The 18297-nt window shown below is 42.2% G+C and overlaps 1 protein-coding gene across 1 annotated transcript in view; it reads right to left on the bottom strand.

Annotated features, from left to right (window-relative positions):
- Positions 1-18297, bottom strand: part of rdgB (retinal degeneration B) — a 303195-nt gene that overhangs the window by 49652 nt on the left and 235246 nt on the right. Inside the window, exons 22-25 of the mRNA XM_080267995.1 lie at positions 16247-16396; positions 11858-12038; positions 6529-6660; positions 4830-4972 (exon numbers count right to left, since the gene is read on the bottom strand). Of these exons, the coding sequence (XP_080124121.1) occupies positions 4830-4972; positions 6529-6660; positions 11858-12038; positions 16247-16396 (606 nt within the window). The remainder of the gene's footprint in view (positions 1-4829; positions 4973-6528; positions 6661-11857; positions 12039-16246; positions 16397-18297) is intronic.

Here is an 18297-nt window from a genome sequence, read left to right as displayed (position 1 = left end):
CTACTCCCCCAGCCCCTCCTCCATCACCCTCCATGCTCAGTGCTGCCAGGCATGTCTCCCTCCTCATCCCACTGCCCTCCCCTACCCCTGCTTAGCGTGCTGCCTGCCTGGCCTCCCACCACTTACCTCCCTGCATCGCCATTAGCAATTTTTTTAGTTTTTGGCAATTTAATCGAGTACTATTGATCGTATCAAAATTCCAAAAACACCATGAGAAAGCTAGTGAAATTCTGCATCTAGACATATGCTTAGCTCTTGCATGGTGAGGGTTAATTATGAGTTAGGATGTTAAGAGGTTATTTGAAGCTATTTTTATTCTTCAACAAGTTTATTCTCACTGCATTTCTGTACTTTTACTCATCAGTTTGGTGTGTTTTTATTAGCTTATCTTAAATTATAAACATCAGCGAAGATGATGCTATACAATTTATACCACTATAACCAACTTCCGGGGGCAAATTTGGCCATGGAAATGTTTTTCTTTGTGAGCACAAATGCAGCCATTGCTAGGTTCTTGGGTCTGTTGGTGTTCCAGAAGCTTATAAAAACTTATGGTTCTCCACAGGGCTAAAAATATTTTTGCAACTGTCATCGTCACTAATTTTTGTGTGTGGATTTTTGTTGTTTATGCATTGTTTTCTTTGTCTTGCATTATACTGGATATTCCCATGTGTGTTTTGATGTCTACATAGCTGAAAGACCAAAAAAGCCTGCCACAATTAGGAGAGATTCTGTATATATAGGTTGAGTATTTGTGGATTTTTGTTGTTTATGCATTGTTTTCTTAGTGTCTAGCATTATACTAGATACTCCCACACGTGTTCTGATGTCTACACAGCTGAAAGACCGAAGAATACTGCCACAATCAGGAAGGGTACTATGCATATAGGTAGGGTATTTGTTGATTTTTGTTGTTTATGCATTGTTTTCTCAGTGTCTAGCATTATACTGGATATTCCCATGTGTGTTTTGATGTCTAAATACAGCTGAAAGATTGGAGAACACTGCCACAATTAGAAGTGGTACTGAACATACAGGTTGGGTATAGGTAGGGTATAGGTACAGTAAAGGATATTGCTCCATATCTGGATTTCATCTGTATCTGGACATACCTTTGACTCTATTACGTTGGACAACCGAGGGAGTACTGCATACAAAACAAAATACACTCAGAAAACCCAATAAAGAAACAATGGAAAACCCTTGATCAATAAGCACTTTCTTGGCATATCAACTACTGCAGAGCTGTTGTTGTGGTCCCCGGCTAATGTAAACAAGAGCCCATAGGCTGAAGTAATGTATTAGTAACAAAAGAAAGCAAACTCTCACTCAAGGAACACTCCATATACACACTCTGTGTTGAAGCACTAAGGAAATTGGACAGGACAATTTCCAAACTCAGAACATCATTCCAAAATATAAAGCTCACTTGGAAGTAAAACAAAAGTTTCATTATATGGTATCCCTTCGATAGTGTACAGGTACCGGAAGGCCGATACAGGGAACAAGGTCATGGCTCTGAATATCTAATCTGGAAGGAAGAAAGCAAATTAAGGATGAGGAAAAACATACAAGATGGAGGCTTGTCATAAACTGTAGAAAACCTATCCCATCCCCATTCTACCAACTATATGGATGACCAGCTTGTTGTTGGGACTGCATGTAGGTATAAAATAAAATAGTTTGCCAAACTCAAAGCAGAGCCAACATGCAGAGGTTAGAAGGTAAACTATAGACAGTCCCCTCAATCCTGACTAACATGTTGCCATCTATGTCGCAGTTCCATTCCCAACACATGCAACAAGTTGTTGTGGTTCCACAAACAGCATAAGCACTTAGAGATACTCCATTCATCAATATCCTTACCACAGTTAAGGAGCTGCACTAAAAACTAAATATACATCAAAGTACCAGAGAGACAGTGTGATGTCATGAAAAAAAGAAACACACACACACACACACACACACACACACAGACACAGACACACACACACACAGACACACACACATACACACACACACACACAAAAGGAAAAGTGGGCAAAACCCAGGAGACATAGAAGTAAGATGGAGACAGAGAGGAGGAGAAGGAAATAACAATCCACACATCTGTTTAGTACTGATATGAAACAGGTAATGATGGTTAGAGGAAATGGTGGCTGGATAGTAAGTTTCTACGCTGCCAACCTAGCATAGCCAGCAAGACAGCTGTTATCAACTGGAATGATCAGGAGAGCATCCTGGTGGCCTCCAAGCAGCCCCATTATGGCTCACCACTGTAAACATGATATAATCCACTCATTTTATCTTGACTCTGTGTGATTAACAAAACTCAGTGGTCACTGCTGTTGTTGTTACCCTAGACTTATCTGCATGTGACCCCAGTAAACTGAAGGAAATCAGCCAAAGCTAATTTTAACAATAATAGATACTTGACTGACTTCACCGATCATAAATGTGATAAATAACTTATCTAAAACAATACACTCCATAACAAACTGAAACCACACCTATCAAATCACCAATGTACCATTCTGGTGGAATTACTTGGCTATCTTCATACCTCAGGTTGGCTTAGTCACAGTACGTTATGACACTGTCCAATAAAAAAAACTAACTGATCTAACCAACCTCCTCAACATAAATCTGTCAATGTACAGTACCTACAAGTGCAAATACGACCAAACTCACCACATCAGTATAAAAGAAGCATAGCATTAGCCTCATCCAGTCGGAACTATAGTATGTTTGCTTTAACCTGACAAAGATTTCTAGCCCTTTTCAGCTCAGATGATGGCCAAGTGTAGTAAAACTGGACAGTTGATATAACAAGTAACCTATCTATCTAACTACTGCCAGACGCCTCAATCCCATACGGGGTGGCCACAGACAAATCACCTCCATGTCACCTTGTCCAATGCCATTTCACTGCCCTGCTCCCAGCTCACACCCCCCTCTCTCATATACCTCTCCACTCCATCCCTCCACCTCATCCATGGCCTCCCCCTCACTCTCCCCCCTTCCACCTCACTAGCATACACTCTCCTCATCAGTCTCTAGCTCTCCATCCTCTCCACATGGACCAACTACCTCAATGTATTTCTCCTACTGCTTTCTATAACATCCACATCCACACCACAACGCTCTTTCACTTCCTCTTTGTCAGTCTCTCTCCACGTAACTCCACATGCTCCTCTCAAATACCTGATTTCCACTGCTCTCACTCTTCATTTGTATCCGTCCAACAAGGTCCAAGCTTCACTTCCATATGTCAGGGTTGGTATCATAATACTGTCATGCAGTGACTTTTTTACTTCCATGCTCACTTCCCTGTTCCTTATTGCTGCTTTCAAAGAACAAGCAACCATTCTTCCCTGCTGTACCCTTTCAGGTACTTCACCCTCTAAACTTCCATCCTTACTCATCACACTACCCAAGTACTTAAACGCACTCACATTTTCCATTTCTTCCTCATCCAGCCTAAATGTACATTCACTGGCTTCATCTCTCTCAAAGACCATAACTTTCCTCTTCCCTATATTCACCTTTAGATTCCTTTTCTTACACACTCCCCCAAACTCATTCACCAAGCCTTGCAGTTCCCCTTCATCTCCATTTAACAATACAGTATCAGCTGCAAACAACAGTACAGGGAGTTTCCAAACACTGCCCTCTCTCATTTGGGTCATCCAACATCCACTGCCCTACCCTGCACATTCATACATATATACATCACCTAACCTCTTTTATAACCCTATCCATATACAGATTGAACAACCATGGGGATATGACACATACAGCATTCATATAGAAAAATTCACTCATTTCATTATCTACATGCACTGTAGCCTTAGCCCATCATTCATACTCTTCATGGCGTTTAAAAACTTCCCATTTACTCCATACATTCTTAATACTTTCCACATTCCTAGTCTATCCACCCTGTCATGTGCTTTCTCCAAATCCATGAAGGCTGCATGCAACTTTCTTCCCTTCTCTAGAAACTTTTCCACTGAAAACCTAAAAATGAATATCTGATCTACACAACCTCTTCCCTTCCCAAAACCTCCTGGTTCTTTTCCAACAATTTCCTCTGTTACTTCTTAACTCTGTCAATAAGTATCCTACCACATACTTTTCCTATTACACTATGAAGACAAATGGCCCTATGACTACCACACACTTCTTTTTACCCTTTTCCTTTGTACAGGGTAATTATTATACCTGACTTCCAATCCTCCAGGACTCTACCTTCCTCCCAGGCCAATTGACACATCTTCCATATCCATTCTACTACTATCTCTCACCCATGCTTCAACATTTCACCACACACCATCAATTCCTGGTGCTTTCCCCATTTTGACTTTCTTCATTACTTTCACTACTTCCATCCTACTGATTTCTTCATCTCTTCTCACCTCCCTTCTTCTCCCTGCCATTCCCAGGCCACTTACACTTGCATTACTTTCATTCTCTATGTTCAGCATTATGATGCTGCCCAATGAAAACAACTAACTGACCAAACTAACCTCCTCAATATAAATCTGTCAACTACTAATTCCTACCTTATAATTAAACCTCATTGAATTTCATACGCTGTAATCATATTATGAGTTCAAGTTGTGACAGTAATCCAGTTCTGTCAGGTGAAAACAAACTGACTTCAATGTTCCAACAATTACTACCTACTATATCCGAAAAAACTTACTGAAAGTTGACAAATAACCCACAAAAAAGGAAGCTACAAGAAAACTCAGTGTGAGAGTGTAGTATAGGTGACTCTTATCAAGCCAAATCCAGGTCATTCACTGTACACCCCAAGCACCTACCGTCTCCTTCTGAGTGCATTGCTCTGGCCAGGCAGACCAAATGAGCCACGGGGAATCACCATCTGGGGGTCACCACGTGCCGGCCGACTCTTGCCCAATGCTGACAGGGAGGAGAGATGTGCTGCATAGCCATCAGTCAGTACCTGGAGTGGGGAGAAATGTATACAGTTCATACACTTATTTTGTGAGTGTGTATTTACCTATCAGTAGTATACAGGAACTCAGGTTAGCTTGTGTTGTCCTATCTCCATATCTACATTTATCTAGTTTTAAACGCATGTTTTTTTGCCTGCACCACCTCTTCATCTAAGTCATTCCATATAGGGTAAACTCATCACTCTGAATGCACCTCCTCCAACATGGACGCTTTTTAGAAAAAAAAAGAAAGAAAAACTCATGCAGTTAGGCTAATGAACTAGGCCTCAAAAATTACTTCAATCATCCTGCTATGCTCACACAATCAATCAATAATTCATTTTTGGTAGAAATTACTGTATACCACATTTTTTTTTACTGAAATTATGTCGAAAATCGGTAACCTCCTTAGCCAAAATGTAAGAGTGGCAACTTTTGTCAGACTAACTTTTGAGAGTGTTCCATCAAGTTTTTTCGTTTTTTTTTATTCCAGGGTGATGGGATGAGAATGGAACTTCAGCTGGAACTGCAGAAAATGAAGTAGACATGTGTTATATAAGAGGGAGTGATATGCTTGCAAATAGGCTAATGATCTACTATTTTTTTCCAATACGCACACACCTTTTTCAACTTTAAGCCAGAGGGATGAACCCCACATACTAAGACAATCTGTGCCTCCCCCTAACTGCGTGGGGTATTAGGGTGCCTCTTCCCTGAAACGATATTAAGCAACACTCACTTTAAGTTGGGCTCGACCAGCTCCATTTCGAACGCACTGCACAAGTCAGTATCTGTACTCGCGTTCAAATAGGAGTGCACAAGTACTGACTGGGAGTTGCAAAGTGTGTTCAATGTGGAGAAAACATAAACTTCAACCAATCTTTATAGTACTAGTTTAGACTGTTATAATTTTCCATACTTTCAAGTTTATTGTAAAGTGCAACAGGTTTTGGCCTATGTCAACATAATGAGAGAAGGGGATAAAAATATTAGGCCTAAAGATAGGCCTAAGCCAGCAAGTATGTCCAAGAAGCTATCCTACTCAAAGGAGGATGTAGAAGCTGCCATGGATGATGTTAAAATGCTAGCATACACAGCCTTAGTTATCTTTTGTTTATTTAATATCTTTCAGCCATGGGAGGGGGGTCTTCCCTTAGCTCAGTGATTCTCAACCACAGGTAAATTTACCTCTGGGGGTAAAAAATTATATGGCGGGGGGTAAATATATCATACCTAAAAATTAAGTACTAATTCTGTAATACACTATTTCTGGTTAACCACATTTAATGGTAAGTCTAAAGATTTTTAGGGATGACTCTATGCGCTGCCTAGTGAATTATTTAATTTGAACTGGCAACCCGGCCTATCTGACAGTCTGCAAGTGCATAAACAGAACAGATTTCTCAGACTGGTGGAGTTGAAGACAGCCTTCATAAACCTCTTCCATATTCTCCTAATTTGAATAAAACCATCTGACAGCAGTAAAAATGAAGTAAAAAGGACATCATCCAGATACACAGGGTTAAAGAAGAACTACAGATTTACCTGCGACACTGATACTGACCTGAGCACTGGCTTGTTGCTTTTTGCTGGTTTTGCCAACAATGTAGATCTGCTCAGGTTTGAGTCCAATGCTGGCGTACACTGTGATATCCTTTGAACTGCCATATGCTGCCACTATGGACAAGGCATGGTCCTGAAATCATCATCATCATTCAGATATCTTTGCCCACCGATGAATGGGCTGAAGTAGGGTTCAGTGGGCAATAACTCGACAGAGTCAGAACTCATGATAAACTGTTACTTTAATTAGAAAAACTGAATTTGTGAAAATGAATTATGGAGTAGCAACAGAAAGACTGGAGAGGTAAAAATGAATTTATTCAGTGAAAAATGGAAACAGGACAGAAGAGTAAGATGGTTCAGATTACGTGAGACTGAATGTGAAGTGTCTTTCATTTTACTCAGTTTACTGTGCACACTTTCAATGACAGCTGAGACTGAATTGGTTTTCCTAGCCTGAGATAATAGATAACATGTAATCTTACATGTATAATGAAGTGTACAGGTGGACAAAAGCCAGATAAGCTTATACCAATACTATCTATCTATCTATTGCCAGAACCCTTAATCCCGTAAGGGGTGGCCACAAACAAATCGCCTCTGTGTCATCCTGTCCCCCGCCATTTCATTGCCCTGCTCCCAGCTCACACCCCGCTCTCTCATATACCTCTCCACTCCATCCCTCCATCTCATCCTTGGCCTCCCCCTCCCTCTCCCCTCCTCCACCTCACTGACATACACTCTCTTCGTCAGTCTCTCACTCTCCATCCTCTCCACATGGCCAAACCACCTCAATGTGTTTCTCCTAATGCTTCCTACCACATCCACATCCACATCACAGTGCTCCTTCACTTCTCATTTGTCAGTCTGTCTCTCCATGTGACTCCACATGCTCCTGCTGCTCCTCTCAAATATCTCATTTCCACTGCCCTCACTCTTGACTTCTGTCTCTCCAACAAGGTCCAAGCTTCAGTTCCATATGTTAGAGTTGGTATCACAATATGCACTGTTATGTAGTAACTTTTTCACATTCATGCTCACTTTCCTGTTTCTTATCACTGCTTTCAAGGAACCAGCAACCTTTCTTCTATGTCGTACCCTTTCAAGCACTTCACCCTCTAAACTTCCATCCTTAGTCATCACAATACCCAATTACTTAAACGCACTCATTTCCTCCTCATCCAACCTCAATGTACATTCAATGACTTCACTTCTCCTGAAGACTATAACTTTACTCTTCCCTACATTCACCTTTAGATTCCAATTCTTACACACTCTCCCAAACTCATCCACCAGGCCTTGCAGCTCCCCTTCGTCTTCACTTAACAACACAGTATCATCTGCAAACAACAGTAAAGGGAGTTTCCGAATACAGTATTGCCCTCTCTCACTAAGGCCGCTCCAACATCCACTGCCCCATCCATATACAGATTGAACAACCATGGAGACATGACACATCCTTGCTTCAATCCAACCTTTATATAGAAAAATTCAGTAAGTTCACTATCCACACGCACTGCAGTTTTAGCACCATCATACATACTCTTCACGGATTTCAACAACTTCCCATCTACTCCATATATTCTTAATACTTTCCACAATCCTTGTCAATCCACCCTGTCATATGCTTTCTCCAAATCCATGAAGAACACATACAACTTCCTTCCCTTCTCTAGAAAATTTTTCACTAAAGATCTAAGAATGAATATCTGATCTACACAACCTCTTCCCTTCCTAAAATATTCTTGTTTTCCTCCAACTAATTCCTCTGTTATTTCCCTAACTCAGTCAATAAGTATCCTACCATATAATTTTCCTATTACACTAAGAGGACAAATGCCCCTATGATTACCACACACTTCTTTTTCCCCTTTTCATTTGTACAGGGGAATAATTTTATCTGACTTCCAATCCTCCAGGACTCTACCTTCCTCCCAGGCCAATCTGCACATCTTCCACATCTATTCTACTACTATCTCTCCCCCATGCTTCAGCATTTCACCACACACTCCATCAATTCCTGGGGCATTCCCCATTTTAACTTTCTTCATTGCTTCCACAGCTTCCATCCTACTGATTTCTTCCTCTCTTCTCACATTCCTCCTTCTCCCAGCCATTCCCCAGCCACTTATACTAGCATTACTTTTATTCTCTTTGTTCAACAATTCCTTAAATTGTTCTCTCCACCTGCTCACTTTTTCTTCCTTCTCCACTTGTAATCTACCATTTTTATCTTTCACTCCCCAACTAACTTCTCTGGCACCCTGTCTAACTCTTGTTACCTCTTTCCAGAACATTTTCTTACATTCCCTCCACTTTACACTCAAATTCCTTTTATAGTTCTCATGCACTCTCTCTTACTAATCTTTTCACCTCTCTCTTCCTCTCTACATATAACTCTCTCTTCCATCTCTCAACTTCTTCCACACCCCTGTTTCTCATCCACTCACAGTATGCTTTCTTCTTTTGTGCCACAGCCTCTCTCACCTCTTCATTCCACCATGCTGTTCCCTGCACCCCCTTTCATCTTCTCTTCACCCCACACACCACCTCACATGCTGTGCAGATTTTTTCTGTGAATATCTTGCACACACCTTCCATGCCCCCCAACTGCTCCAATCCATATTTACTCAATCACTCCTCCACTTCCCTCTTATATTCTGCCTTTTTTCCCATCCTCTTGTAACACTTTCACCCTCCTTGCGTATATTACTTCCTGTCCTTCCCTTCTTCTATTTCTCCATTTCATTTGGACTTTGATTCTGACCACCACCAAGCGGTGGTCAGAAAGTCCACTCCCCCAACCTCTATATACTCTTGCATCCATTACACACCTTCTCATCCTTTCAGCCACACACACATAATCATTGCCTTCCGTTCATTCAGTTCACCACCCACCCTTCTCATCTATGCCTATGGATCATTTTGTGCCTGAAGAGGGTATTGGCTATCACAAATCCCCTCCTGGCACAAATGTCCACTAAAGCACTGCCATTCTTATCCATCTCTGCAGGCACACCCCGCTCACCAACTACTCCATCCACCTTCACATTCCCTACTTTTCCATTCATGTCTCCAACCAAGAACACTCTCTCATTGCTTTCAGACTTTTCCATGCATGCTTCCACATTTGTCCAGAACTCATTACTCACTCTGCTACAATGATCTTGTGTTGGTGGATACATGCACACAATCGCCCACCTTTGTAGTCCAACTTTCAATCTTACCCACACAATGTTGTAAAAATACCCCCGCTAATACCAATACACCAGTCCTGTATGAGACAGCCCTAGCATGTATTCAATATGGACGGTGGGTGTTAGCGCTGAAGTGGTGACATGTAGAGGTGTATGGTATGTTGGAGGACTGCTGGGCCTTGATAGCAGGCTGTGAAACCTATGCCCAGAGTCAGGGGGGGGGGGAATCCTTAAGCCAACTGATCCATACTCCTTATACTCTCCTTCCATCTGTTACTCACCACAAAACACACTCCTTTTGCCCTCTCATTCTCACCTACTCTCGCACATATACCCCATCCATACTCCCATTCTCTCACACTCTCACCTCCCCATTTAGTTTCAGTTAATCCACATACATCCACTTTCACACCCATAAGCACCTGGACAATCTCTCTCTTTCACCTCATCATTTGCACCCCTTACATTATGCCAATACATTACACCAATTACACTATACTAATAAAGTCAGTCATTTTAGGGGACTCATTATGATGGTACTTTGCTATTAAGACTGCACTGCTACCAACACCACTACTCTACCAGTTCCTCCAATTTACAGTACAACAGCATGGAAATAGCTGTGATATTCTGCAATGCATCCCTGACTTAAAATAAGTGGAGAGAGAAAATTGTACAAAAACTTACCAGTATGAGATATACACATACAGTACTCGTCAGAAGTATTCAGCGTTGTCTGCCAGGCGCGCAATACTTATGGCCCAAAAAGAATCACCCATTTTGGGGGGTAAGAATTGAGCCACAAGTTTGAGCTCCGAGCATGAAGTCACGGTAGCCTGAGGCCTTCCGACGCGCTGGTTGGTTCCCGCCTCAGTCGCCCACAGGCTGCCTGAGAGAGAGGAACTCCGCCGAGTGTCCCTGTCAAATTGCGCCATTTTTTACCGAGTGTCCCGCAGTGTTTTGGCCTTCAAAACTTTGTTATGGCACCTACCCGTGAACTATCGAGTGAAATCATATCCCAGATCATTGCTCTAAAGGAGACAGGCCACCAGATAAAGGAAATTAGTGAATTGGTTGGTGTGGCACGATCAACAGTGCGTCGTTGGTGTGCGCGGTTTCGGGAGGAAAACAGTGGTGAAGTTCCCACAAAGAAACCGAGGTCTGGTAGGCCTAGGAAAACTTCCCCAAGGTCTGTTAATGTTTTAAAACGTGCAGTGGAGTTTAATCCTCGTGTGAGTGCAAGGAAAATTAAGGAGAGGAACCCGGAAGTGTTTGGTGAGGTGTCAGTGAGAGTGTCTCGTAGGGTGCATGAGCTTGGTTACACAAGTCACAGGCCTGTGAAAAAGCCTCTTCTCACCAAGAGCCAGAGAATTCGTAGGCTTGCCTTTGCTAATAAATATCTAACCTGGGGTGAGGAGCAATGGTTGTCAGTGTTGTGGTCTGATGAGGCAACGTTTAGTGTTACCTGTAACAGAGGAGCACGCAAAGGTAGTGACCCACTTGACCCACGGTATGTAGAAAGCACAGTTAAACATCCTGATTCACTCATGGTATGGGGTTGTTTCTCAGGGAAGGGTTTGGGGAAGCTTGTTGTACTTCCCAAGAACCTCAGAGTGAATCAGGATGTTTACCTGGAGCTTCTGTGTGATCATTTACCAGACTCCTTCGAGCTAACAGGTGCACGAGTGTTTCAGCAGGACGGTGCACCTGCTCACAAGGCCAAATCGGTCACCAATTGGCTTCGTGACTGCGAGGTATCATTCATGACAGACTGGCCAGGAAATAGCCCAGACCTCAACCCGATTGAAAACCTCTGTTACCTCGTAAAGAAGAGTCTCCAAGGGAAAGACTTGAGCTCTCTGCCTAAGTTGGAAGCCGCCATTCGTGACTCCTGGGACAAAGTACCCCTCCAGCACCTCAGGAGCCTCGCCCTTTCACTTCCAAGACGTCTCAGGTCCGTGAAGAAACGTAAAGGCTACCCTACGAAGCACTAAAGGTAAATAAAATGCATTATTTATATGTTTTTTCAATGTTGAAAGGTTTGTTTCTCAGGAGGGACGCAGGGCGCTCCATACTTCTGACGAGCACTGTATACCAGAAAAATAAGGTGAACATACACAGACATAACTATACCTGTATGAGGCCTCGCAGGTAGTCGGCCTTGTGCCCAAGAGGATCCCGGGATAGTCCATCAGCAAATGATACAAGGCCATGTGGAAAGTTGTGTTGGGCCAGCCATGACACCACCTTCTGCTGCTGCATGTCCGGTCGACCCGTCACATAGATTATCAGGTAACCCAGCTCCTGCCAGTGTCTGTGGGGTAAAGGCAATGGGCAGGGAAAAAGGCAATGTCTCAGATGTTGAAATTAGCCATCTCAATCCATCTTATCTATACCTAGATGTCTTAATCTTGGAAGGGTTGGCCGGGAACAAGTTTCATCTACGTCATCCTGTACTCTGCCTTCAGGCTGCCCTCCCTTCCATTCACAGTACCTTCATTCACCTCTTCAGTACATGTCTATACCTCATCCACATGCTTCCCCTCCTACTCTCCTCTTCCACCACACTCACAAGTCAATCCTTCATTCTCTATTCTCTCCACATGGCTAAACTATCTCAGGGTACTTCTGGTAACATTCTCCAGAACATCCACATTAACACCAAAATGCTCCTCAGCTTCTACATTTGTCTGTCCATCTGTCCATGCATCGAGGCTAATTACCCTGACCATAAACTCACAAAAATTGCCAATTCTCACCTGATAACTTAATCAAACACATTAAAAGTTGGTCAACTACTTTCTTTTATGTGCTTCAAGTATCATTGTACGCACAAGTAAACTATTATTAACAAATTTACTCACTGCAATGAGAAGAAGATGCCCCATTGTGATAAGTAAAAGGAAAGCACCAAAGTATGTTTAAATACTATTTCATTTCCGGGACCAACTTTGTTCTTAGCTCAGTCCATCAGTTTTCATCCTTCCATTATTTGGATGAAATGAAACATTCATATCCATATATTTACAGCATATGTGAAACTAACATAATTTGACTGCAAGATGTTGGTAGACCTCAGGTGAAGACTGTATGCAATGATGTGCTCCTCCCATGACAGTTATTGTGGATGCTATGGAAACATTAGCATACCATCTCATATCTGGGACAAATATTTTTCTTAGCTCAAACACCATTAATCACCCTGACTTATACTATTTCCTTACTGTTTCAATATGTGAAAAATGTATATTCATATATCTATATACAAAAGTAATATAAGGCCATTTCAACGAAAAATGTTAGTGCAGATCAATTGAAGATCGTCTGCACCAACCTCATGCACCACAAGTTAGGCTTATTTGGCACCCATGATTTTGGCAGGCGGTTTCGTCTTCCCATGTTTGTGGTTTTGAAAATCATACTTTTTTCATAAACAACATTAGGGACATTCACTTCTGCACCTGCCACATGCAGCATTAATCTGTTTGAAAACTACATGATAGGCATTTCAAAATAAACATGCAACGAGACTTGAAATATTATGTGATGAATGCTATCTTACTACTTGACGTTTTAAGTATTTTAGTAACTGTTCCACAATATTTTCTCTGTAAATCATGACTAGAAAACTGGTAATATAACTAATGATTACATTATTGCAGAATTTATGTACTATCTCTATCTATCAATTGCCAGATGCCTTAATCCCATATGAGGTGGCCACAAACAAATTGCCTCCACGTCACCCTGTCCCCCAACATTTCATTGCCCTCCTCCCAACTCACACACCCCCTCTCTCATATATCTCTCCACTCCATCCCTCCATCTTATCCTTGGCCTCCCCCTCCCTCTCCCCCCCTCCACCTCACTCACATACACTCTCCTCATCAGTCTCTCACTCTCCATCCTCTCCACACGAACAAACCATCTCTGTGTGTTTCTCCTAATGCTTCCTATCACATCGACATCCACACCACAATGCTCCTTTACATCCTCATATGTCAGTCTGTCTCTCCATGTGACTCCACAGGCTCCTCTCGAATAACTCATTTCCACTGCCCTCACTCTTGACTTGTGTCCCTCCAACAACGTCCAAGCTTCACTTCCATATGTTAGAGTTGGTATTACAATACTGTCATGTAGTAACTTTTCCACTTCCATGTTCACTTTCCTGTTTCTTATCATTGCTTTCAAGGAACCAGCAACCTTTCTTCCTTGTTGTACCTGTTCAAGCACTTCACCCTCTAAACTTCCATCCTTACTCATCACACTACTCAAGTACTTCAAAGTACTTACATTTTCCATTTCCTCCTCATCCAACCTCACTGTCCCTTCACTGACTTCACCCCTCTCAAAGACCATAACTTTACTCTTCCCTACATTCACCTTTAGATTCCGTTTCTTACACATTTCCAAACTCATCCACCAAGCCTTGCAGCTTCCTCTTCACTTAACAACACAGTATCATCTGCAAACAACAGTACAAGGAGTTTCCAAACACTGCCCTCTCTCACTAAGGCCATTCCGACATCCATTGCCCTACCTTGTATCTCATTTATAACCCCATCCATGTACAGATTGAACAACCATGGAGACATAACACATCCCTGTTTCAACCCAACCTTCAAAGAGAAAAATTCACTCAGTTCACTATCCACATGCACTGCAGCCTTAGCACTCTCATACATACTCTTCACAGTATTTCAACAACTTCCCATCTACTCCATATATTCTTCATAGTTTCCGCAATCTTTGTCTATCCACCCTGTCATATGCTTTCTCTAAATCCATGAAGGCTGCATACAACTTCTTTCCCTTCTCTAGAAACTTTTCCACTAAAGATCTAAGAATGAATATCTAATCTACACAACCTCTTCCCTTCCTAAAACCTCCCTCTTCTTCTCCAACTAATTCCTCTGTTACTTCCCTAACTCTGTCAATAAGTATCCTACCATACACTTTTCCTATTGCACTAAGAAGACAAATGCCCCTGTGATTACCACACACTTCTTTTTCCCCTTTTCATTTGTACAGGGGAATAATTATACTTGACTTCCAATCCTCCGGGACTCAACCCTCCTCCCAGGCCAAACGACACATCTTTCACATCCATTCTACTACTATCTCTCCCCCATGCTTCAGCATTTCACCACACACTCCATCAATTCCTGGGGCATTCCCCATTTTCACTTTCTTTATTGCTTCCACAGCTTCCATCCTACTGATTTCTTCCTCTCTTCTCACATCCCTCTTCCACCCAGCCATTCCCAGCCACTTCTGCTCGCATTATTTTAATTCTCTATTTTCAACAATTCCTTAAAGCGTTCTCCCCATCTGCTCACTTTTTCTCCCTTCTCCTCTAGCAATCTACCATTTTTATCTTTCACTCCCCAACTAACTTCTTTGGCACCCTGTCTAAAACTCTTGTTACCTCTTTCCAGAAAATTTTCTTACATTCCCTCCACTTTACACTCAAATTCCTTCCAAATTCCTCATCCACTCTCTTCTTACTCTCTCTCACTAATCTTTTCACCTCTCTCTGCCTCTCTACATATAACTCTCTCTTCCGTCTCTCAACTTAATCCACGCCCGTTTCTCATCCACTCACCAAATGCTTTTCTCTTTTGTGCCACAGCCTCCCTCACCGCTTCATTCCACCATGTTGTTCCCTGCACCCCCTTTCATCTTCTCTTCACCCCACACACCATCTCATGTACTGTTCACTAATAAGTATCATGCAAGGGATTTTAGAAAGTGTGTGATGGTGTGCATCACGAACAGGTGACTGACTTCAACTGAGTTATCAGGTGAGCATTGGCAATTTTGGGGTGTTTGTGGCCAAAGCAATTCAGAAAATCATTCCTGGCAATGCTTATGCTGTTAGGACTCCATATTATAATTACAAATCATAACAGATAAATAGATAGATAGAGACAGATAGAAGCAGGAAGTCAGATGATGAGAAGGTATTGTGTCTGCAAGAATCGAGCAATGCTAAACATGCTTACACACTCTTAACTCAAGGAATGCTTTATAGGCACACGACAGCGCCTCATGACCATACACACACATACTCACACACAGGTTTCTAGAACTTTCCAACCACAGTGTAACACACGTGACACGACCCCTGCTACACCAGAATTTAGGAAGCAGAGCTCAGAAGGAGAGAGGCCATAGAACCGGAAGGCAGTAGGGAGAAGGGTTTAGCAACATGGAAGAGAGAGAGAGAGAGAGAGAGAGACAGGAAGGTAGCTCGCGGGTCTCTACTTATATTGCACTCGTGTGTGAGAGACTTTGTTAATATTTCCAAGACAAATAAAAATAGTCCCATACAATTTTTTACCTCTCCTGTCATTGCACGACAAATGGGAACGAAGATTATCTACTTACAAACTACTCATGTATAACAACCGCTCGTCCACAAGTCTAATATATATATAACCGATCTACAAAACATCACTACAAGTTTATACAAAGTTATTATGAGAATGCAAAATAAGAACAAAAACCATCTCATACCTAACAACATCGACAGCACCGGCTCGGACCTTTGGATCCCGGCCAGTTACAGATACTGAAGCAGTAAAAGAGCCGTCAATGCTGAACACAACACACTCAGTCCGAGGCGGCACCACTGTTAGGTTCAGAGTTGCACTGGTATGGTCACCTCTGGGGAGTGAAATGGTAATAAGTCAGGTGGTACAGTAGGGCCCCCATTTATGCGACAATTTGGTGGACAAACAAGCACACATGAATGGAAAACGCATAAATGGAATCACAGGCCATATGGGAAAAATGGAGTTTGGTGGACAGACGATCTCCACTTTAGAGGGTTAGACTTATGATTACCTATTATATTCACACTCACATGGACATTAATACTCCTCCATTATAAAGAATAATGATATTTATTCAAACAAAGGTACAATAATAAACAAAGAACAATGTACAAATGGTTGTTTACCGTAATTCTACCACATTACAGGGGTGGGTGGGATTCTGTTGCTGTGGGCGAGGTTACTATTAATCCTCTTCCTCACTATTGCTATCATCTAACACTGCCCCAGAACACCTCAAAGAATCCACCTCTTGAATGAATCCCTCAAAATCGTGATCACTCACAGCAGACATTACATCATCAATCCGGTAGCTACGCGCAGCCAGCTGGTGGCAACTCCACTCATCCACTAGTGATGGGCGATACTCACTTTTTTTGGTAATCGATTATTTCGATTACTTTTGTGGCCAGTAATCGATTAGTAATCGATTATTTTCGATTACTTTTACCTTAAAATAGATATTACATGAATATACTGGTAGAGAATAAAGTATAAAATTTTATGATCTTTGGTGAACTCTCTCTCTCTCTCTCTCACAGCCCGGCGTCAGCCAAGCCACCACAGCCTCGTATAAAATGATGGAGTGCACACATTATAGCATTTCTCCCCGAATTCAGGCCACTATGTGAAGTATGCTGCATAAAATGAGTTAATTTTGCATAAACTGATAATTACTGAATGAATATTATGCTGCTCGCATAAATGGAGAAACGCATAAACTGAACACGCATAAATGGAGGCCCTACTGTACAACTAACTGAAAGTACAGCAATGAGGAAGCAACTTTTTTGAGGGGATGGGAAGGGAACTGATTTACAGTGATGATGCTGATGATTTTAGCTCCTCTTAAAGCCTCATACCATATGCTGTAAATACTGGTCTGAAAAGTACACCATATGTAGAGCTGAGAAAGCCCTATTCTCTAGGATCACAGTTTCAATGGGAACAAGGCACAGTGTAGAAATAAGGGCAGTGGAATAATGAAAAAGGGGGAATACATGCACTGTAGGAAGTACAGACTAGTGTGAGAGGAATAATTAATAGAAACAATAATTTAATCTCTATCTATCTATTGCCAGACGCCTCAATCCCGTTTGGGGTGCCCACAAACAAATTGCCTCCAAGTCACCTTGTCCCCCGCCATTTCACTGCCCTGCTCCCAACTCACACCCCCCTCTCTCATATACCTCTCCACCCCATCCCTCCATCTCATCCTCGGCCTCCCCCTCTCTCTTCCTCCCTCCACCTCACTCACATACACTCTCTTCGTCAGTCTTTCACCCTCCATTCTCTCCACATGGCCAAACCACCTCAGTGTGTTCCTCATAACGCTTCCTATCACATCCACATCCACACCACAACGCTCCTTTATATCCTCATTCGTCAGCCTGTCTCTCCATGTGACTCCACAGGCTCCTCTTAAATAACTCATTTCCACTGCTCTCACTCTTGACTTGTGTCCCTCCAACAACATCCAAGCTTCACTTCCATAGGTTAGAGTTGGTATCACAATACTGTCATGTAGTAACTTTTTCACTTCCATGCTCACTTCCCTATTTCTTATCACTGCTTTCAAAGAACCAGCAACCTTTCTTCCCTGCTGTACCCTTTCAAGCACTTCCCCTCCAAACCTCCATCCTTACTCATCACACTACCCAAGAACTTAAACGTACTCACATTTTCCAATTCCTCACCATCCAACCTCGCTGTACATTCACTGACTTCACCCCT

This window comes from Coenobita brevimanus, chromosome 26, assembly GCF_032717465.1.
Source record: "Coenobita brevimanus isolate Jiangsu-jjx chromosome 26, ASM3271746v2, whole genome shotgun sequence".
NCBI lineage: Eukaryota > Metazoa > Arthropoda > Malacostraca > Decapoda > Coenobitidae > Coenobita > Coenobita brevimanus.
Note: the sequence above shows the minus strand (reverse complement) of the source record. Positions and strands in the feature narration are given on the sequence as shown.